The sequence below is a fragment of the Copadichromis virginalis genome, linkage group LG17 (assembly GCF_057382275.1).
Source record: "Copadichromis virginalis isolate Kocher_CV1m ecotype Utaka linkage group LG17, C_Virginalis_male_GT1.1, whole genome shotgun sequence".
NCBI classification, from domain to species: Eukaryota; Metazoa; Chordata; class Actinopteri; order Cichliformes; family Cichlidae; genus Copadichromis; species Copadichromis virginalis.
In genome coordinates this window covers 39963297-39986509 of record NC_140634.1, presented here as the reverse complement: position 1 = coordinate 39986509, position 23213 = coordinate 39963297, and the positions used below count along the sequence as shown (strand labels likewise).

The window sequence follows — 23213 nt, the reverse complement described above, 5'->3', positions numbered from 1 at the left end:
AAAAGCCTTGGATTGGCCTCGTACTCCTAAAGGCAAAGTTTTGCGTCTCAGACGGTCGGCTGGAGGAAGAGGAGTTTGCAGGGCATGGGTCACTGGCTGCTCCGCAGACTGGAATTAACAGACAACTAGAAAACAATAAAGTGGACTTGATGCAAATTTTCAGATCGCATAAATCCGCGAGGGGCCAATGACGAGGAGAGGTGCAGCGAAGCGCACCAATCAGAGAGGCTGAGTGACCATTAGTCTGAAACAATCAGTCTCTTAACGCGACGATTTTGTGACATCTGCACAAAGATTTAGCGCAATCGGGTCACACTTGCTGTAGAGGCCCAATCAAACACGCGGATGTTAATTTGGTGACCGGATATCAACCTGAAGACCTATTTCTGCCACGTCAAAAGGCAAATATGTGCACGAGGGTCAGTTTACACAACTTCAGTCTGATATAAAGACCGAGAGAGAACAAAGGCCGGGCTTATCTGAGCCTCGTGTTTAAAAACCAGGCTTCTGGACATCAATCCTTCATTTTTCACCACAGACGTAAACGACTCACACTCGTTATGCTGCTGGTGCCGTAAATCTTCAGTTTTACAGAAAAGTGCATTATCACCGTGACGACAGCCAACCGCAAATTATCAATATTCCGGCAACAGGATGATTTTTCCCCCTTTATTCCAACGCAATCAAATGAATAAAACTTCAATGAGACACTGTTTTGCTCTCCCCCCCCCCCCCCTCTGCTTCCTGTATGGGCAAAGTGAAAGTCTGGAAAGCTCAGAGAGATACTCCTACTCGTCACAGTTCATTGCTCAGATCTGTTTGTGCTTCACAAATCCTCCGATAGAGACGGAGAGGCATCTATCATTGGAGTGCTCGGTGCGTGGGGGCCCCCGCAATCTCTCCTGCCATTTTAAACACGTCTTCCCAAAGTGCCATGCACTCAGAGAATGAACCGGTTAATCTGCGACCCACTCACAGCCTTCACAGCGCTCTTCATCCCAGACTCGGACCATCTAACAGAAGACAACACGCGCCTTTGGAGCTTTGTAATCGGAGCGTTGTGGACGCGCAGACGCAAAAATACAACCCAAGACTGAAAAAGAAACAAATTAGCCAAATTACTGCTGTAAGAGAGGTACTTATTAAACAGTTAAAAGCAACTTTGTTGCCCACCAAGGAGACCACAGGTTGCAACACAACTCCCCAGCAGCAGCAGCCGTCCCCTCGAAGCACAAACTACCTTAAAAAGCCTAAGACCCAATCACAAGGACCCTCTCCTGCTGCCATGCACCTCTGACAGGTCAGAGCAGTTTTAGCCCGGCGGTTTGAATGTCGGGGCTCATCGGTGTCGCGCGGCCTCTTTTCCTCCCATAAAGTACCTGTTGGGTGTTTAGCGTGACAGTTATTCCTGTTCCTGTAGATGGCTCTTAAATCTTATTTAACGCACAGGCACCTGTAATCGTAAGTCCTCTCACACTTTGTAGACGGCTCACTGGAAGACTGCCTTACACGACTCCTTTCTGGGGTCGAGGGTTAAGTACGGGGACGAGCGAACGCTAAACCAAAAGCAAGTCGAATCGATTCAGGAGCCTCAGCTGTGATATAAACTTTATTTTACTCTTTAATTACACGAAAAGCAGGCTTTGGTCACCCTGCTGGGGTGAAAACGGCAGAATTAAAAGTACACTGTGTGTGTGTGTGTGTGTGTGTGTGTGTGTGTGTGTGTGTGTGTGTGTGTGTGTGTGTGTGTGTGTGTGTGAGCCCTGCCTGGAGGAAGCCTGGTCTTTTTGGTCACGACTTCAGCGACGACACTACAAAGAGCCGTCCACATAAAACTGTCCTGCTCATTAAGACACTTCCTCCCGTAAGCAGAGGTGACAATTTTACTGTGCAGCACTCGCGCAATCACAAACTGTTTTAATGAGTCCTATTTTATATTTGGGACCTAGAAGAACAAATATGAACATGTCGGCCCGGGCCGCCGTCGACTTGTTTCACATTTGAAGAAAAAACTACTTTTATTATCTTAATTTTATTTTTTTCTTGAATCCCATCTGGTATTACTAACATCTTTACGAATCATAAACAAAGATAAAGTCGCGACCGAGGACCTTGAAGACGGGAACTTTATTTCCAAATTTCTTGCACACACTTTAATCCTTTTAAATATCCTCGCTCGTCGTGTCCTGGACGAGCGAGGATATTTAAGATGGAATAAAAGTAAAAAACTAAAAACATAACCGAGCTGCGCATTAACAATTTTAAATGAATTAAAAAAACAACAACTTCCTATACATTATATTATTATAAATGAAGCGAGCCATGCAAACTACTCAGAATGCATAATGAATTTTATACATCATATGTCAAATGAATTAGCATGTCTAACTCAGCGAGAGGGACAGGGGAGCCTCTGCTAATTGGCAGCGAAGCTTCATGCATAATTATGGGCCAAGCGTCTTTGCTGTCGCACTGTGGCAGTAGCCGAATAACGAGGAGAAAAGAGAGGGAGAGACGGCGAGGGGGAGAGGGAGAGAGAGCAAGAGAGACAGAGAGGGAGGGAGAAAGAAAAACAAAGGCCATGGAAGATGGCCAGGAAGGGTGGGTGGTGTGGGGAAGAGGGACACTGTTCTTCACAGCAGCTCATCAGGGCAGCGACAAACCCGCGACTGTCCATCAACAGCCACACACACACACACACACACACACACACACACACACACACGAGAGCAGCTTTACAATAACAGAAAAAGCCTTTGTCCTCGTCGTGCGGTTTGTTATTTGTTCGACTTCTTCATGAATTCATTAAAAATATCGTTCTTGTACTTTTCCCTCCTCAGCTCTATCCTCAGTCCACTCCACTGAGATCGTCACTGCAGTGGCTTCTTCTCCGTCATGGCAAAGTTAATTACATCTGTAAAAACACTGTGTCAACATGCAATTACATGGGAATTAAATGATAATAGTCTTTGCCGGAGCGCAATTATGCAAAGAAAATGCCTTTTTTTTTTCTTTTCGTGGGTTTGCTGTCCTCATTTATGTGCGCTGTGATAGGAGAAATCCACCTATGAAAATATCAAAAAGTGCTAAACTTTTGGATAATTATAGGCACATCAGTAACATATTTGTGTGGGCAGATGAGACTATAAAATTTGTTATTCTGGCATAGAGCAGCTCAGTGTGAAGTGTGAGAATGAATGAAAATGCTGCCTCAAAAAATCTGTGTTCACTTCAAAGATCGGCTAATTTTTTTTTCCTCTCCATCAAACTTGATAGATAAAAAATAAAAACAGTTCTGCAGCGATCCATAGAATTTATGATTTTTATTTAAAGAGGGCAGAGCAAGTCCGGGTTATCTGAACGAGTAAATAAAGACGGCAACTCACACATATTCTCTTTATTTTGATGTATTTGTGAAGAGCAGTTTTTAATAACCTCGCTGCTTATTTATGGAAATTGTGTTCGATGTTCCTTTAATAAAAATTAAAAAACCTGTAAAGATGCTTTAAAGGTTCAGGATTCATCTTAGTGAAATACAAATGTAGAAAACATTTTGGGAGGAATAAGACTACAGACACTTCACAGAGCGTGTGTTACCTGAGCAGACATATGCAGACCCGGCAGCCTTGGGTGAGTCGGCAGAAACCAAACCTCTGCTTGCTGTCGATGTCCGTCAGCACAAAGGTGAAATTCTGCCCCACCTGACTCTGGGAGACCCTGGGCGACAAAACGAGGGACACGTGCTGTGCACGCTCACAAAAACCTCACAAGTGTTTAAAACGAAAACACACACATTTAAGAAGCAGCACAACAAAACACAATTAGATGTAACTGGCCCAGAAAGAAGGCCTCATTCAAAAAGGAAAACTCCCCACGAGCTAAATCTCCAGTCAAGCTCCAAATCTGATGTCACATATTTCGAGTATGACTGGTACAAAAGAAAAAAACAGTGAAAAGCTTTTCCAACCCCGAGGTAAATTCCAGTAAAGCTCAGTACACGCCTTCAACACTAGATGGCAGCAGCTCAGCTTCAGTAAAAATACCAAGGAGCCCTCCCTCTCTCTCTCTCCTTTCTGTCTTTAAAAATGGGAGTTTTTACCGTGTCACTTACTAAAAATAAGAGCTGTGCTGCTCTCAGGCTGCTGATCTGATTGGACCTACAGTCCGTACAGAAACACGCTCACTTATATTCTCAACTTTGGCCACATTTGCACTCACAGGAAATCTCACTAACCACAACTGCATCGTGTGGGCCTGTCGCTGATGACCTCATCAGCAGCATCACTAATAAAACCTGTGGCTTCATCATTAATATGACGATCGCAGCATTCATTTCTTGGTTTGTTTTTCTTGCTTTTTAGTTTTTAAGCCGGTGAGCTGGCGTGGACGTCATCAAGTAGTAGCTTATAGCTCCTCGTGGTATGTGCAGAGGACGTGTGCTTCAGGTGAAAGTGAGCTGCGCTGCTCAAATAAAACGAGGAATCGTACCTTTCCACGTCAAAGGGAAAGCAGAACTTTGGTATCGTCTGAAGGACCTCCTGCAAAAACAGAACAGAGTAGAAGGCACATCTTTAGACGCGCACACACACAGTCGTCACTGATGAAACCCATTAAAATCGTGTTTCCATATGAAAGTCTCCGGGGCTTCCGCTAAACGAGTGCTATCAACTGGCTGAACAAAATGGGGATTAATGTTGAATGTTACTGATAGCAATCTGACAAAATCTCCACATCCCAAACACTGCAGCCTGAATGCACTTAATCCAAACGAATGGGCAATATAAAGCACTTCATTTGGCAGAACAGAGAGGAGTTCCCCCTTTTTCCCTCTCGCTGTCTTTTAGAGGGACGGCGAGGGATCCTCCATCCACAGCTTGAATAATTAGCAGTTAATAAGTTCATCGATTATCAGGTGCCAACGGGAGATAAAAGGACGAGAAAGGAAAGAAAGAAGAGAGGAGAAAGAGAGGGTGGTGGTGGTGGAGGGGGAGTGGGGGGGGACACGAAGGCTATGGTAGCAGATTGTAGTGACAATAGGCTAAGCAGCTCTGTGGGGTTAAGAAGTAGGAAGGGGGTTACAAGCCTTCAGGGCTTTACCTCCAAACACCTCCCTTGTGACTTAGGGGAGTGTGGAGGGGGTGGGTGGGGCGGGGGCACCTTTCCACCAGCGGCATATGGATTTAGACAGAGAGCAGGAACAGAGCGGCGCACCATATGGGTGAGCCACTCCAGACCGGCCACAGAGCCGCCGAGCGTCCCCGCTCTGCCTGCTAACCTGGCGCCAGGTCGCTCTCTCGGCTTCGGCCAGATTCTGCCAGGCTCTGAGGCTGATCCCGGGGACTGGGTGGCCCTCTGCTATGCTCTGGCCTCTCTTGCCGTCTCCCCCTCGCTCCCTTTCTTTTGCTTGCCAGGACAGGTTGGGTATCTGTGCTTCTGCAGGGAGCAGTCGCTGACCCCCCCATCAAAACTTAAACTTGCCACCTGGCACAGCACAAACACTCCCACAGCTACAATGAGCTGAACGGGCGTGCGTTTTGAGAGGACGACGTATGTGAGCGGCTGCTTCCAGGGTGGTTAAGACTCCACATTTGTGTATTTGTGTGTGTGTGTGTGTGTGTGTGTGTGTGTGTGTGTGTGTGTGTGTGTGTGTGTGTGTGTGTGTGTGTGTGTGTGTGTGTGTGTGTGTGTTTTTAACTGTGCTATATGTTTGTATTTGCCCACATATGGAGGATGAGGGGAGGGGCTGAGGGCGAGGCACGGTGGGTGGGAAGTGGTTGTTTTTACTCATCAGGATCTGTGATAAAATCGAGAACTCAGCAAAGACGAAGGGCTCAGTGGCAGTGAGGTCTGTGTGTGTGTGTGTGTGTGTGTGCGCGCACGTGTACATACGTGTGTACGCACACGTGCGTTACCGTCTCTGGGTGTGCGCGGCTGTAAAACTGTCACACACATCAGAGCTGCCATCGCTGTATGTGCTTGCTGCTATTATTAACCACTAACGTACGCACACCAATATGTTGCAGAGAGCCCTCCCAGGCGCACCGCATATGGCACACACAGCCAAACAGACACACACACGCGGGCAAAGACACACACGTTCTCCTGCAAATAAAAACATTCCACTTGCCAGATTTCTGAGCCGTCGCAGCCCCGCCCACACCAGGTATCTGTGTTTGAGTGGCAGCTGAGGGGTTGCTGCGACTCTGATCTCACGCAGGACCACGAGGAAGTGATGCGTCTGTGCGTGTGTGATATGACATAAAAGCAGCAGGCATGTTCTCGCTCCCTCTATCTTTATATATATCCATCGCTCTCTCATATATATATTCATTAAGTCTCAGACAGCATGGAGACACTGCTGCTGTCTTTAGCATTTACACCGAGTGGACAGCCGAGGATTGTGCGGCACATCCTGAAATATGGTTTCTGATGTCAGAGAAGAAGTCGTCTCTCCTTTTTCAATCATACATGTATTTTAACATTCATCTGTTGTTTTCCAATAATTGATTTGCTCTTTATTCCAACCACAGTTTGTCATGAGGTGGCAGCAGTTTGCACACAGTCCAAATCCGAAAGATTTTCTGGTTAGAAGAAAAAGATTTGGGAATGTTTGTTGTGCTCATTAAAATAAGAGCGTAGCTGCTCGCTTTAGCCGACAGTCAGTGAATTGGTGCACGTCCATTCAGGCTTCAGTTCGATACGCCGGTGTAACTCTGACTCGTTAGCACCGATGGTCACTTCTGTCAATGACACCATCACGTCCCTCGTGCAGAAAGTATTAAATATAGAAACATTTTTTGATAAGTGTCCCTTTAAACTGTCATTTAGGTAACTATGGTAACCATAGCCACAGATTTCTGCCTCCATCTGCAAACAAAGTAAATGGATGTTTTCTTCATGAAAACTGTCATGTTAAATATTAGGGGCGGGACTTTCAAACATCTTTTGCTTTTAAGGCTCATTTTGTGTGAAATTTTTTATTTATGTTTGTTTTGTTGAAATCGTTTGAAACAGACGAGGAATCGGTGTCCCCACTGTAGAGGATATTCTGCAGATTTCACTATCAGAAGTCTTCACTTGGACAGTCTAGCTGGCTGGGAACCAAAAGAAATAAGAGGAGAAAAATGCACCGTGTGCGTGCGAGTGTGTGTGTTTGAATCGACCCTTTATGCCGAGCCCAACAGTGTTGCTGTTCCAATATTTCTTTCTGTTTTAACCAAAGAAATCGACTGCTTGTATGTGATTTTCAGCTCGCAGTCTGTATTTCTTCTTCCTACATCATACCTGCATTACAGGGAACTAAGGCATCTGCAGCTCTCTCACCATGACTGGGCCCTATACCACAGGGATATCTAAACACCAACGGCACAAAGGGGATGTTCTGCCACAGTTTCTTAGTACACTAAGCACACACGTGCGCAACCGCACACACATGTAGACACCCCCACTTGCCATTTTCCCAAGACAAAAGAAAAAGAGGCAGCTAATATATTTGCAGCTTTGCGAGAGGGGGAGGCGGGTGTGAGGGAAGAATCTGCTGCTAGGCTGGGCTTGGCAGACACTGCTGTGTGTGTCTGTGTGTGCGTGTCTGTGTGTGTGTCTGTGTGCGCTGTTTATCGTGAGTGGAGACAGGGGTATCACTCAGTGAGACAGAATGCTCTGGGTTCCCCCAGCGGACGAGCGCGCTATCACTGCACCACAACACTACAACAGCGCGCAGCAGCACTGTGCAGCTTTGCACTGCAGCCCCACAGAACAGCGCGGTACAGGAGGGAAGAGCAACAAACTTTGAGAGCAGGGCGACACTCTTACATTTCTACTTTAAAAAAAACAGACCTAAACTTCTCTTTTATTCCAGCTCTACCCTAATTTCTTTAGAAGTAATTGTAGCTATATATGGCTGAGCAAAACACTGGGGGCTGAGAGGTTTGATGTGGAACAGATCACAATGTGTGGGCCTGGCTGTCACACACACACACACACACACACACACACACACACACACACACACACACACACACACACACCTGTGCACCTTCTTCTTCTGGGCGGTTGCTAAAAAGGGGGGCGGGGTTTTCAGGATCACAGCGAGGAAAGAAAAATGCAGACTACATGCTAAAGTCAGCGTCGGCCACGTGTTTCGTTTCGAGCGTGAACTTCATGAGTAACATTCACTTTCCCATATTCTTGCACACAGACGGAGGCAGACAAGCACAAGTGTTGTAGAGAAATGTGGATGAAGGCAGAGAAGGAATGAGGGTGGAGGAGAAAAGGAAGGAGTCAGAGGGAGAGAGTGACAAAGTGAATGTCAGAAGGAAGGAAGAGGTGGAGGAGGATGGATGCAACAGCACAGGGAGGCGAGGAAAGAAAGGAGGGAATGAGAAGCAGCTTGCAGTTCATGGCCCTCTCCCTATGCAGCGAAGACTCCTCCCTGGGGGTAGGATGGGGGGGGGCTCAGGACTTTAAGCCCCTGCCCTGCTTTATATTCCCCTGGCTACTGCAGCCAGATCAATGCTGCTAGCTACCCGTCTCAGTCAGCCTGGCTCAGCAGGCCCTAGAGCCTTCTAGACAGAGAGCAGCTTTAGGAGGAATGGAGACTGGTGGCAGGCAAATTTGTAAATGTAACACAGATATACTTATATTAGAATCAGACCCTAAAGCATTAAATCGCAGGGCTTTCTTTGTGTGTGTGCGTGTTAGCCCATTACTGCAATTCAGACACACTTTACATTACTGTCAGCTGTTTTCAAAGCATGCTGGACCGTTTTAGTCTTTCACTGTATAAATTCACCACGTGGTGTCCGCTTCTACTTTTTTATTTTCTTGGTCAAAGTTAAGTTATCGTTTCCTGGTAATGCAATTAGAAGTGCAGACTGATTTGAAAAGTCTGCGCTGTATTACTAAAGAAAAACAAAATAACTCAAAAATAATGCGGACAAGATGTTCGCTGTGAGCGATTACCTCACCAGAGTCAGGCCTTTACAGTAAGAGTTTAACCACATGGACATCGATTAAAGCTGGGAAGACGTGCTCGAAAACGCTTCACATCTGTGCGTCGCTATGACGACACAGCTACAGAAGTGCGAAACACGCTCGGTGCGTCGGTCAGCTAATGTGTACGAGTCAACAAACCAGTCGTGAGTTACTCCAACAGGCTAACAACGTCGGCGCTGAGTATGTAAACGCACACTATTAGCATCCTAAAAGGTACGGAGCCACAAAATACTGAAACTGCAATCAAGTAAATCTGAACTACTATCATGAAGCTACATGTTTACTTCTAAAAACCTGTAAAACGGAAATATGCTAATGAATTATTTGTCAGGAAAACTCATTTTAGGCAAATTAAAGCAAAAAAAGGCAGAATCTGAATCTTTAGGAGCCTTCGTACACAGTGTGACACCAACGTCTCAAAAAGCAAAATCCACAATCTCTTAACTGTAATAGATTCTTAAAATGACCCAAGTGGGTCGTCTTCCTCAACGAGATGCATGAACGGGCCTGCTTTAGGTCACTTCCTGTGAATCTTTCATAAGTGCAAGAAAACTGTTTTTTGCAAGGTTATCTCGTGTGTCAAACACGCGCTATAAGACCACAGCGCTTTGCAGCAGGTAGGGACTCGGGTCATCCAGCCGGCCCTCAGCAGTCTAATGAAATAGTCAGCAGGGCTGCTAACACATCAGTGCTGGAAAGCACAGTATCTAAACTCACCCTTCCTTCACCTCTTCCTCTCGCACTCTCTTGCGCCCTCTCCATCACCTCCTCTTTTCCTTCCATCCCCCCCAGCCTCCGTCCTCTTTCACCTCCCTTCTAAACCCCCCTGTCGTCATCTTCGATTGCCCCCTTCCTGCATACCCCACCTCTTCCTCGCCCTCACCGAAACCCCTCGTCCCCTCTTTCGCCCCCCTTTTCCCAATTAGTCTGTCTGTGTGCAGCTACCCAGCCGATCTCTGCCCATCCTGCCGGTGCTGGTTCGCTCACCCGGCCCCTCTGGCGAACATGACAAAGAGAGATCCTCAGTATTCAAACAGACACGCTGCTTTCAAATGCCGAATGGCAGGGTCGACCTGGGTGCAGCTTTAAGCAAAATATTCAAATTCTCAGCCTTTCTTTTTTAAGAATTTGCATGGATATGCATTCATTTGCAACGTGTAAAGGCACAAGGACAGCTGAGCCTTGGTTTGAGAGAGAGAGGAAAAAATAAATAATGCAGAATAAAAATGTGTGATTGTATGAAGCCTTGATAGGGGACAGCAGTGGATTTGAAACTGTTGCAGCCGCCAAGCGACTGGCGACCCGACGACTGCCGTCAGAGAGCAGGTCTGTGATCTAACTGTAAACAGCAAACTTCCTGAACAATTTCCTGTTTGTTCAATGAACTCCAAACTGCACCAGATACTGAAGCTTACAGGAGACTTTACTGAGACAGAAGCACAGAGAGGAGGAGACACGTAAACCCAGCCTTCGTTTGTCCAAACCAAACTAGACCCAATCAAAATTCTTGATTTTTGTGGCCTCCCGCACAAACACCTTGTATGCACTGTTCAATCAATTTTCTAAACCAATAGATTGAGAAAAGGAACGAAAGATTAATCTACTGTCAAATTATAGACTACATCATATTAATGCAGTCCTTTACAAGTATCAAGCAATCAATACAAGTAACTTTTTCCAATAATGGCTACCGAGCCACTCCATCTTCCTGAATGATTCAATTGTTTTCTAGGCAGAAGATAAAAACTGTGGTGGTCGCTGTAAAGTGTCGTCTCAGGCAGCTCGTGTCCAAGAACTCAGCGCCGAAAGGAAAAATGGAAAAGTGTTAATCAAGTTACAGAAAGAGGACGCCCTTTGACCTTTAAGTTCGGCGTCCATGAACGAGTCTATGCTGGGGCTCAATGTCACAAATGCATTTCCTTATCTGAGGGAGTTTCATGTCACGATTCCAAGATGTCTCCGCTTACATTTTCCAGGCAGCTCATCAGATTGGAGATGCCCGATGCAAACACATGTAGAGGGGAATTTTTCAGCAGATGTAGAGCACGGACAAGACAAAGAAGAGGACTGAAATGACAGGGAGACGGGGGAGATGCCAGATTTAGCGATGGAATAAAAAAACTAAAAAATGAGAGAGAAGAGCGAGGAGACGAGCAGAAGAACAATGGGCAGAGGCAGAGCTTCCTCTGGCCGCTGCAGACCTCAGACCCTGCAGAGATTCCTTTCATTAGGCTTTAATAGTATGCTGCCGGCTTGCCATTCTGACCTGCACTCTGTGCCGGTAATAAGAACGGCCTTCAGAGCCGGACCAAAGCAACAGAGCTGCTTGAGAATAGTGGGGGAAGTGGGATGGGGAGGCGGTGGGGAGAGAGGTGGAGGGGCACATGAGCCTATAAAGTGCACTTTCAAATTGACACGGGGGCGTTACATTTTCACATTCTTGCTCGCTCTGCCCCGGCTGATTGGAGAGGGAGATGGAGGGAAGAAGGAGTTTTGCCCTTCTGGATTTTTTTTCTAATTCCCTCTACGAGTTCCTGTTCCCAGTGACCCCCTCTGGTGCGGCGCGTCTCGACTGAAGGAGGTTATTTTTGATTAACAACATCCCCATGTTGTCAGAGCCACAGCTCAGATGGTGCTAAAGCTGGCAGACTGATCCTGCGGCCTTTTAAAGCACCTACCAACACCTGACAGTCGCATTTGCCTATTCCTACTATATGTGAATTTGCCACCTCTACAGCCGGAGACACGCTTTGGGGTTGTGTCAGGAAGGGCGTCCGGCACAAAACTCGTCCAAATCAAACAGTGAAGCTACCTGCTGTGGAGACCCTCTGCAGTAAACGAGCAGCCCAAAGTACCATAGCAAGAATTAAAAAAAGGCCGAGCACCCCTCGACTACAAACGTGACGTCACTTTGCATCCACGAGCAGAATGTCCTCGGTAAGATCCAACAAGGGGAGGAAACCGTTTCTCTGATTGCTTTTCTACACTTTTAGGACACAACACACACGCAGGATGAATTCAGTTATAAGTCAGTAATAATAAAACACATGACACCCCCTTAACCGCCGTCTGTCCAACCCCCAAACTCGCTCCATGGCCAACAGCTGTAAATGAGTCACCTCCAATTTTAAAGCACTCTACTGGGGTCAGTACATGGCACCTACTGTATTACACCAATTTATTTTCAGTTTATTCCTCAATGGGTGCATTTATGTTACGAGGGGGGGGGGGGGGGGGGGGGGGCTATTGCTCGGAGAGCGGCGTCAACAATAACACTGCACATTATTCCAGTGCTAATACCCTGTCCTGCTGATGTCCTGTCTACATATCACAGATGGGCTCAGACAGGGGAGAGCAGCAGTATTATGCCTCTGCTGAGATCTTCCACTGAATATATAACCACGTGATGGGGAGTGAGACATCTCCCCCTAACACACACACACACACACACACACACACACACACAGAGTTTTGGGCCAAGAGAGCTGCATATGCCCCAAACATACAAGCATGGGTTTCATTAATGAAGTGCCAGGAGGAGAGGGAGCGGGATATAGCATATGTGTGTGTGTGCGTGTGCATGTGCATGTGTGTGTGCGTGTGTGTGTGCGTGTGTGTGTGCGTGTGTGCACTGAGCAGCCGGGGGGGGATTTCCTTCTTTAAGCTTTCAACTCCCACCGGGCTTAGCTCGACTGTATGAACCCTGATGTGGGCCTGCCTCTAACACATGGCGTCACACACTCTCGACACACACGCGCACACACACACACGCACGGACTAACACACAAACAGAATGTATACACTGAAGCTCAGCAGGGGAGCAGTAGTGCAACACCGGCTCCTAAACATTTGGCGGTGGACGTCTCATTGACAGATGTACAAGGAATCTAGCAGAGAGGGTCGGGGCATCGCTGCGTCCTCCTCTTCCTCCTTCTCCTCTCCATCCTTCTCTCCCTTTACACCCTATTCATTTGTCATTTTTGCCATTTCTGTCTCTGACTGGTGGCTGCTGGTTGTGCCTTGTATGGGGTAGTTAAGGGAAGAAAAAAAAAAGCATGCCCAATTAAGCCACATTGCTGTGCGTGTGATAGCTCTCCTGGCAACAGCGGTATGCAGTTCGGGTGAGCCCGTCGTCTACAACCATTAAAAAGAGGCTTTCCTGGTTGACAGGAGCAACCTGTTTGCAAGTGTAAAGCATTCGTTTCCTCATCTGTGAGTTCGGCCATAACACACAAAGAGTTAGCAGATGAGCAGATGAGAATCTGAGGGTCTCTTTGAAGCCAGTTTGCATACGTTCAAGCTGGGAACTCATCGGCTGCAGTCGGCAGACTCTGGAGATTACGGCCGGTATTTGGGGACTTCTGGGTAGCCAGGCCAAGACTTCCTGTTTCAAGAGGAGGTCACAGGTTTACGACCGCAGATAAATTTATCATCAGACGATAGCAAGCACCAGACATCCATGGATGTTCATTTCTGAGCTAAAAGAGAAAAAATGACTCGTTTCTGCCTAAATTTAGTCGGGAGGTGAAAGGATGCTGTTGAAAAGTGGAGGGCTTCAAGTTTAATGGCAGCACAACCAATTACTGTCTGAAAATTATCAGTGATTATTATAGCTGAGTATATGTACATGAGCTGGTTCGCATGGGTCTCGTTCTTTTGACTGTCCAGAGTCTGTCTGGCTGCGACTCTGCTGGGACTCTGAGGAGCATCCTTTCAGTGTTCAAACACATTTAATGGCATCTTTTTCTAGAAGTCCTAAAAGAAAAGCCGTAAACTTTTTATCCAACGTTGTGTTGACAGCAGGCAAAAATCGGCTTTTTGGCGTCTCTTCAAAAACAACCAAAGCTCGTCCAGACACGGCAGCTCAACACAAAATGCGACGACGGAGATTCATGTGCAGAACCTGTTTGGAGATAGCAGCACGTTACCCTGAACAAAGACCTCCGATGACCCGTGCAGCAGGAGGTGGAAGGATGTTTTTGCAAAAACTCTCCCAGTTCCCCGTTTCTAAATTTCTGTTCCCTCGCCGTGGCCACGTGTGCAACAGCTGCCTCCAGCACAGCTTCCCGGCTTGCACGTATAAAATGGAGGAATATAATAAACCTACTAGTTTGTTCTTCCTAAAGTGAATTCAGATAATGTACAGATTAACTGCATACATCTGTGTATGTAGCTGAATCCACTACTCTTCACTTGCAGGTTGGGAAACAGCCAACAGTTCTTTCCTACCGATTTCTCTTCACCAGTCATTCGCCGATATAGGAGAGATGTGAGCAACGGGGCGTGAAAACACTTCCCCTGCTCTCCTTTTCCCTCTCTACTACTCTTCTTCTCCCAGGAAGGCAGCCCAGAGGTCAGTGCAATCAAGACCCATGAGCAACAAAGGGCCCCTAGTTAGGCGTCCAGCTCAGTGCCTGAGCCAAAGGCCAGCTTAGTGGGGCGAGACTGTCCATTAGGCAAGACCCTGGAACACCCGAGGGATGTGAGGTGAAAAGGGTTAGAAGGAAGAATAAAAACAGTATGAACCCAGTCGCACACACACACATATTCTCAAAGACATACACAGATCATATGAGGCCTTGTTTGACACTGCTGTCAGGGTGCAGTGAAGGGGAAAGACAAGGCCCTGTGACACGCTGAGCAACACACACACACACACACACACACACACACACACACACACCTCTCCATACGTGTAAACCCAAAGAAGGTAATAATTCCCATGTTTTTACAGACTTTCACAACAGTGTCTCACAGGTTTGCGAGCTGACCATGTGATCTACAACAGTGCCTCCAACCTCCGTCGCCGTCTTCTCCTTTTACACTGATCTAATTCAAACTTTCCTGTTATTATATCCATCTGTTCTCCTACTGCTTTTCTATTTTGCTCCACTGGGCATCAACCGACAGCAACGCATCATCGTCTTGAAGCATGTCTGGGCCCTGCCTTCGCACACCCACAAGGACTCCTTCACCACCGCTCTCGCCCACTTTATCCTCTTCTCCTTGGGGTCAACCCTCAGTTCCCTCAGGGCTGAAGTCACCAATCATGTCCACCGGTTCCTACGCTTTACCTCCATCCCTCAGACCGCTGCTGTCTCACCAATCCAATCGACCTCCCTTTCCCTGCCTCCCCCACCCAGGGCCAAGTCCACAGAACTGTGGCCACCAATCACGGCGTGTCAGGCAGCCGGTCCTGATGGAGCACGGTGTCAGAGCAACGCTGAAAGCTGCCGAGGATGAAGCCTCGAGAGACCGCTGCCTCTCTTCGCTCTTTTTCTTCCTCTGTCTGTCCCTCCCCTTCTTCCTGTCTGGCTGATGACTCGGCGAGCTTTCCAGCAGAGACAGATATACAGGACTGTGTGACGGGGAAACACGTCAAGTTTAGCCTGAAGTCATGACATCTCAGTGACAACGGTGGTCACAATTAAAGAACCACAAAGACAATAGCTCTATAAGGCTTTCCATGTCAGGGTGAAAATAACCCAGTCATCTTTACACTGGGATGAACAACAACATTACAGTTTACACTCTCATTAATATTAAATTAAATCATTGCAAATGCAGAAGCAGTGTGTAGTACTGTACACTTTCTGTATCGACTGTATCAGGCAGACATGTTTGTGAATAATCTTTAGCTGACTGAGGTTTGTGGGCATTTGCCCTCATTTCAGTTTGAGTGTCCTCGCAGCACTTTCATCTTTCTTCCCCGTCTCAGCCGTTCGGTCGTAGATCTGCTGCTGTGCTCGCCGTTATTTCCTGTTTTATGACCCAATTTTAGGCCATACTTTAACTGTCTTTAATACAAAGAGGTTCATGGTCAACTCAACGACTCCAACATGCCCAGATCACCTCCTCTCCTCACACCACCGTGCTCGACGATTGGTGCGAGGTGCTGGTCTGCCGTAAGGTTGGGAGATTGGACGAATATATCGACAATCGGCGATAGGCCGAGCCCTTCGCCCATCGTTTGTGAGTAAGTTTGCTATTAAGGTTGGTTGAAGCTAAGAGAAGCAGTCAACGGAAAAAATAACAGCGCTGTTTTAACATCTCCAGCTACAAGCAAAAGCAGCGATTCATTTACTGAAACTCATAACAGAAAGAAAGAACGGCAGCAGCCGGTGTTCAGAAAACCCCCAAAACATTTTATTTAAATTAAAAAAACAGAATGGAGAGGAGGGAAACAAGAAATACACGATTAAACAAAAAAGTGGTCTCTTCCAGCACACGTTAAAAAAAATCTCTGATGTAAAGTTCAGCCTTTTGTGTGATTTGGCACATTTAAAAGAAAGAAAAAAAATCCTGCATTATAAATCTCATCTCTCTCGTCGACATTAATCCTGAAACAAAGAAGAAGAGAAGGTAAAATATTCCCTCCAAACAAAGCTTAGAAATTCTAAATGTGCAAATCAGCCCATCAGGTTACGTTGCTCCGCCCATTAAAAAGTCGCCTATCATCGGTTATTTATGGAAGCCTGCTTCCACCACTAAAAAGTAAAAAACAAATCCATAACTCAAAATTCTGAGTTATTTTCTCGAAATTTCGAGTTATAGATACTTTTTTTTTGGCAGAAACGGGCTTCCATAGGTTATCGGACTGACGATTGTTGGTTGGAAAATTTTTATATATCGCCAAACCGTAATATGCCGTGTTTGGTTCATGCCAAACGTAGAGGCGTATCATGACCAAACGTCAACCTTGGACATCCATCCTTCGATCGGATGAAATTTTGCAAACCTGAGCTGTGAATCCACACAAAGACACAGCAGGTCTGTACCAAGGAAACAAAGCGCATTTTAACTTAAAACTGCATGGCAGCAAAAGAAACGCACACAGTGAAGAGGAAAAGTGGATTACTATAATTTCTCCACAGAATACGTCCCAGAATGCATTTAATAAAAACGTGATTTCTACATAGCGATGTATCAAAGCACAGATATTTCCTTAAAATCGAATTTGAACCGCAGCCTTGGCATAAATGAAAAACAGCATGTTTTACAGTCAACTCGATGCAGTTTGTAGCAGGAAGATCAAAGCTTCCTTATTACAGTAAAATGTGTGGAATAGCCACGGAGAGTTAACATCAACCTTAATAGTTAAAAGAAGGCCTTGCAGTAAAAACTATTCATAATTCAATATTTCCTTTATTTCTCTCTTGATATTATGCTGAACCCAGAGTGGATGAAAAAAAAGATACTGCGTGTGTATAATTTGCAATTTCATGCAACAGTGGCTCATGAGGGGAAATATGAGAGAAGGATTGTGGAAACATGAAGGCTGATGAACCAGAGGGGAGCGTAAGGAGAGGACGGACAGATCTGTGTGCAGAGATGGAGATGATGTGACAGTCGCAACAAGACAGAAAAGAACATCATTACAAACACAAGATAAGACCACTCAGGAAATCGACTCAGCCGTGGATTTCCTGAGAGTAACAACAACTAGTTTCAGTTGCCACAATCATCTTCAGCAGGTATGAAACAGCCCGACACAAACCTTTAAGCATACGTGCAAATATCTATTATTAGTGAAAAAGGAAAACAATTCTCTTGATATCAAATGGTATGGATAACAGAAACACTCCCACTGGGGGGATGCTGGGTCAATTTGGATTTCTGTTTCGAAGTTACTAAAAATAAATCAGATTTTTCCAACCAATCGCTGTCCAGGTAAGTGGACTGGTGGAGATGCATCGACTCTGCTCTGCTCTGGGATCCTTGTCTCATCGTTTTTCCAGACTTACATAAATTTAAGTCTTAAACTTCTCGTTCCCCGAGATGATTCATGTGTTTCATTTTATGCAAAGCTTAAAGGGCTCGACTACGTGACTATTTGTTAAACTGGTTAACTGATTAAACAGAGTGAAAGTAAAAACAAGGAAATAAAACTGCAGCGTTTGAGATGGAAAACTGAGTTTTACACTCGAAAGCACAGAAAATTTGCAGAAGGGAGTGTCCGAGTGACTAACTTCACATTTTGAAATATGGTGGAGCTGCAGACAGTTTCTGCAAGTTGGTCCTCTGTTGGTGGAACTTGCTGAGTGTTTATCATATTATCCTCTGTTCTTTACACAGAAGTGGGCCTTCTATACCACACTGTGGTGTGTGTGTGTGTGTGTGTGTGTGTGTGTGTGTGTGTGTGTGTGTGTGTGTGTGTGTGTGTTTTCCACTACTTTGGGATGAGATCTGAGAGGAAACGGACAGATTTCCATCTGTCTGCTTCATTTGCAAAAAAGAAGAAAAAAAAAGTCCTTCTTATGATTCAAATATATGCTTTAGCCACCTCTCTCTCCCCTCCCTCCCTTCCTCTCTCTCCCCTCCCTCCCTCCCTTCCTCTCTCTCCCCTCCCTCCCTCCCTTCCTCTCTCTCCCCTCCCTCCCTTCCTCTCTCTCCCCTCCCTCCCTTCCTCTCTCTCTTCCATCTCTGCTTCTCTCTGTCCAAATGGCATCTGTGGATGACCAGGGCACAAGTCTCAGGGGTTGATAGAGAAATCGTGTTGGGGGGAGAGAAGGAGCGAGCACCTCTCGCTTCACATTTCCCTAGCACCACCCCGGCATGCCAGCCTGCAGTCTGTTCTCCTTTGAGCTTTCTATTCTACCACTGAACAGGAGAAAAAAATCAATTCATATTTCCATAATCCACACTCCTGTCTGTCTGCATGTCTTTGCCTCTCCCCCTCCTTCCATCCCACTCTCTCTCCCTCTCTCCCTCTTCCTCTCTCTACCCCTTCTCCCCTGGGGTAGACTAACCCCTCCACCCTGATCCTACGGCCTACAAATGTCATTACGCTGAGCAACAATAACGGCCTAAACAAAAGGAGGCCTCGCTCTGAGCTGCGAGCCCCTCTGCAGAGATCGCTGGCTGCTGCCGCCATATGCCGGCCAGCTCGGGCCACAGAAAGAGAGCGAGACTGTGGCTACAGAGGACTCCAGCCCTCAGAGCCACAAAGGAGGAAAGGAGCCTTAATCCTGGTAATGAGGCCCGTGAATACAGCCTTTATGTATACGGGGGAAAGGGCCAATCCCTCTGTACACAGCAGGCTAACTGGCCATCTTAAGGGCCATCTTATCCACACAAACGATCTGGTCGACAACAGAATGAAAGAAAAGCGAGGTTGCGGGGGGCTAAAAAGGACAGCCACGCTGGAGAGGATGCACGAGGCCCGCGTCAACACAAAAACCGTGTTGGCCCTATGTTTACGTCTTCATTTCAGTTCCCCCCCTTCGCTTCCATTTCCTGTTCTTCCCTCTGCAAGTGTGTAATTTCTTGCTCGCTCTCCCATTCCCTCACTGCCTTTACCTCGTACTCTGATAGCACGCTCTGGTTCTTGTGGGGCAGGCAGACATCGCCTGAAGCATCTTTCTACAACTCAGTTTATTTCTCAAAGTGGATCAGAGAGGCAGGAGAGCTGTTTAAACTCACTAGCTATGCTGCTGTGTTGAAGTCTATCGTAACCTTCGCCACATATTGGAGTCTATCAGCTACACGTCTGTTTATTCCCTCCTCTCAGCTGACAGGCTGCCCAAAGTCATCCGTCCAGCCATCCGGCTCCAGGATCTGCTCTGTGGTTGCTTTTAGCACCGAACACAATGTACAGCCCGTCCTGTCTTCTCTCTCTCAGCCTCCGCTCGCCGATGATGGGCACACGCACGTTGTTAAAGGCTGCGTTACTGTTTTGATCAAGTTGGGTTTAATAGAGAAAACACGACACCCCGCTGGGCTGCTGTGTTTTTCTGAGGGTAAAGAGACTTTTAAATGAAACGATATTTAATCCAGAGTTCACAATTTCCCCGTGAGAAGCTGAGAAAAGCTGTGACTAGCATTAGGAAGGTTTTCAGGAGCCCCCCCACACAGAAGCTGGTCATAGACATTATTAACACAATTCATCATATGGAACTGATTACCCTCTCACTGCAGCTACAGAAGGAGAAAGGAGAGAGACTTTGGGAACGATGGGATCGTTATACGTCAAGAGACTAGAAACTGATACCTCTGTGATGCAGAGGGACAGCTGCGAATCTGTTTGAATGGAACATGCACCTGTGTAATATGTAATATGTGTAAGTAAAACAAGGCGTTGTGTATTCTGGAATATGTGAACATATGTGAATGTGTTGGTTTCCCTTGCCCTCTTTAGTTCTGTAAGTAAATTAAGATGAAAATCAATAAAGAGAAAGTATTTTTTTAAAAAGGAAGGTTTTCAGGTCACGTTCACTCCCTCATTGGTTCTTATTTGAACCAATGAGGGAGTGATGAGGCTCGGGGACCGAAGGCGTCCCATGAGAGAGCGCGGCACTGCATTTTAACCAAAAACAACGTGTATTTAATGTGAACCTGTGGTTAATGTCTGCCATATAGCACTGGTGCATCCTTAGAGCAAACCCAGGATTGAGCGGCTGGACGTTTGGGCAGACTCAGACTTCAAACGGTTAAAGTTTGCAGCCCGTTCGAACCTGTGATCACCTGACTGCTTAACTTCATCGCACAAATGGTTTCCCCACGTTCTCTGCTTTGGTGAGAAACTCCATTAAAGTGAAGAAAAATAAATAAAGTCGGAGTATGATTTGGAATTTAAGTCACACAAACTGGTAACAGACACCAACCCTCCGAGTGATTTGTATCAGAACGCTGAGCCAAAGAGCACAAAACAGATGTTTTATTTTTATTTCCGATTTCGAATGAACAATAAATGGAAACAAAAGGCAAACAGGAGGACAACGAGACACAGAGAGGAAAACAGAGGTGCGCATTCCTGTCACGGTTGCATGATAATTACTGATTCGTCAGTTATTGAAGACCTGCTCACTGCTTTTCATTACCAACAACAGACGTACAGTGAGACGGAGAGTAGGAGGGGAGAGAGAGAAGGAACGGCGGAGGTGGTGGTGGTAGGTTTTGGGGAAGGTTACCACAGGATGGCAGGGTGAGTGAGGGCATTAGGAAAAGGAAGGAAGGGAGATGTGAGAAGAGGAGGTGGTAGAGGTTGTCTGTAACATTGAACCAGGGGAAGATTTGGGGGGAGAGACAGACAGAGGAATGAAAAAGCAGAATGTGTTCCAACCTGGTCTGTGTGGTCCTGGGGGAAGCTCCACAGCACGGTTGGATCTAGAGGTAATTGACAGACAGCATTAATCAGCGGGTGAGAAACACACCGTCTTTGCTAGCTGCCTCAGAACACATACATATTAATGAGAGGGGTGGGGGCAAGGGTGGCTGCTGTGAGTCTGTGCACGCACGCACACATGCATACTCGCGCACACACACACACACACACTCGCGCATGCACAGAGTGAGCAGCGCACAGTGAAAGACAAGACACAGAGTGTCTCGGCTGCATGCGCTGTAAATATGCAAATCTATACTCTCGTTGTAGATATGAGTTTATATTACGCACCAGATCATGCACGTTTAAGCCGCAGTAACACGCACCCCAGTTTATTTGCTTAATTATTGCTACATTGATTCAAGCCTGGTGTTGCTGAGGAGATGTAAATCTTACACTAAAAGGTTTATTATTATTATTATTGTTGTTGTTGTTATTCTGCAGCAGCGCTACATGAAACCCAGCACACTGCGATATCCACTTGTAGTAAACAACTTAAACAACACTGATGCTGACAGATTAGCCAAGGTGATTAACTGGTTTTGAATAAAGGAAATGAAATATGTGTGATACCCGTTTTATCAGCCAGTGATAAGAATACAGGAAGTAAGGCGTGTTCGGCGTAGAGAGCGCTTCTATGAAACACTCTGTGGTGCACTTCTGGCTTCTGATCAGACAAAATTCAACGTCTGGTGTTTTATGAGGAAAGCCTCAACATATCGCATCCTCGCTGCGCCAGATACAACCTGGTAAGTTAATAACAGACACGACAGACCAGCCAACAGTACTGCGATCATCCAGCAGTCGTATGTATTTAGCAAAGACAGAGCACAGAAACCATTTCCAGAATATCTGGATAGTGAATAAGGGCGTGTTTGGCACACGTGATAAAGAACCGCGTAATCGGCGCCTCGGCCGACGGTTGCCTCAGCGCGACCCACGAGCGTCCAAACTACACACGCTAGTTTCTCTCAGGCTTAATGCTTTGTGTTTGAAATGAAGCGATCACCCAGCCACAGCCAGAACACAGGGGTCTGTGGTAAACATGGCTTCCACAGCTCCAAGGTCACCCCGTGACCCTGGCAAGAACAGCGAGGGTTTGCACAGACAAGCTCACACATGCCAAGTTCACTGTCACGGCCGCAGAAAAAGGCCCACGGGCTCATAAACACCCCCCCGCCTCTATGTAAACAAAGCAGAACGATGAAAAAGTTCATGTGAAAGCAGCAAACCTCTCCAGAGTTCACCCGGTCTGAAACGCGAGGACGACTGAGCCCTCTAACAGAAAGCTGAATGCACTCGATGGACCTCGAGCCTAAAAATAACGCAGAGAAGAGAAGACGGCTGCTCGGATGAAGACGCTATGCAACACCACGAGTAGCTTTGTGGCTAACGCACCGGGCTGTCCGCGAGAGACAGGGGGACACAAAGGACCCACGGATGACGGGACGCAGCACAATCAATGATGGCTTACATAATCCTGTTGGATCATTTCATGGGCCCCATCCTGAAAAGACTGACAGAAAAAAAAGAGCTCCAAGCTCTACGACCCCCCATCGCCCCGACAGTTCGGCCTATTTTATGCTTATTTACTGGGTGAGAGGATGGGAACTGCTGCTGGTGAACGATGCAGGACAGAGGAACCAGACGGCTTGTTCTGTACACCACCTCAAGTATTGATGAGGAGATATTCCAACCTATTCACCGTGTATGAAAACGGCCCCAATAACCTTTAAATCGGCCCCTTCGATCCAGGAAAAGTCCCTGCGTGCCTACCTGACATGTTCATTTTGAGTTTGGAGTCATGCCTCGAGCAGAGAGAGAGCGACTACACGCAAAGAAGACTTTTCTGGTGCAGCAGGAAGAACTTCTGAACATTACCAAACACCCTCCTTTATCATTCATGTGTCCTTCTCGTCTTTGCTCCAGGTGTTTCTTCTTTCGCCTCCATTCATTTTCTCCATCCCAGCGATTTCAGCTCTATTGCTGCTCCTTCCACACTCACCTCATTTCTCCCCCCTCATCCCACCCTCCCCAGTTCTGCACCCCCTTCTTTATTTTTCTCACCGTCTTGCAATCACATACCCCTCCCCTTCAGAACGTCCAGGGCGTGTGG

At 46.6% G+C, this 23213-nt stretch overlaps 1 protein-coding gene across 3 annotated transcripts in view; it reads right to left on the bottom strand.

Annotated features, from left to right (window-relative positions):
- The window catches only part of dennd1b (DENN/MADD domain containing 1B), a 92874-nt gene that overhangs the window by 51838 nt on the left and 17823 nt on the right, over positions 1-23213 (bottom strand). For 2 of the 3 annotated variants that reach the window (XM_085437403.1, XM_085437404.1), the window contains exons 3-5: positions 21056-21099; positions 4489-4538; positions 3598-3717 (exon numbers count right to left, since the gene is read on the bottom strand). In XM_085437403.1, coding sequence (XP_085293529.1) covers positions 3598-3717; positions 4489-4538; positions 21056-21099 — 214 coding nt within the window. The remainder of the gene's footprint in view (positions 1-3597; positions 3718-4488; positions 4539-21055; positions 21100-23213) is intronic. The other variant, XM_085437405.1, reaches the window with a different exon arrangement.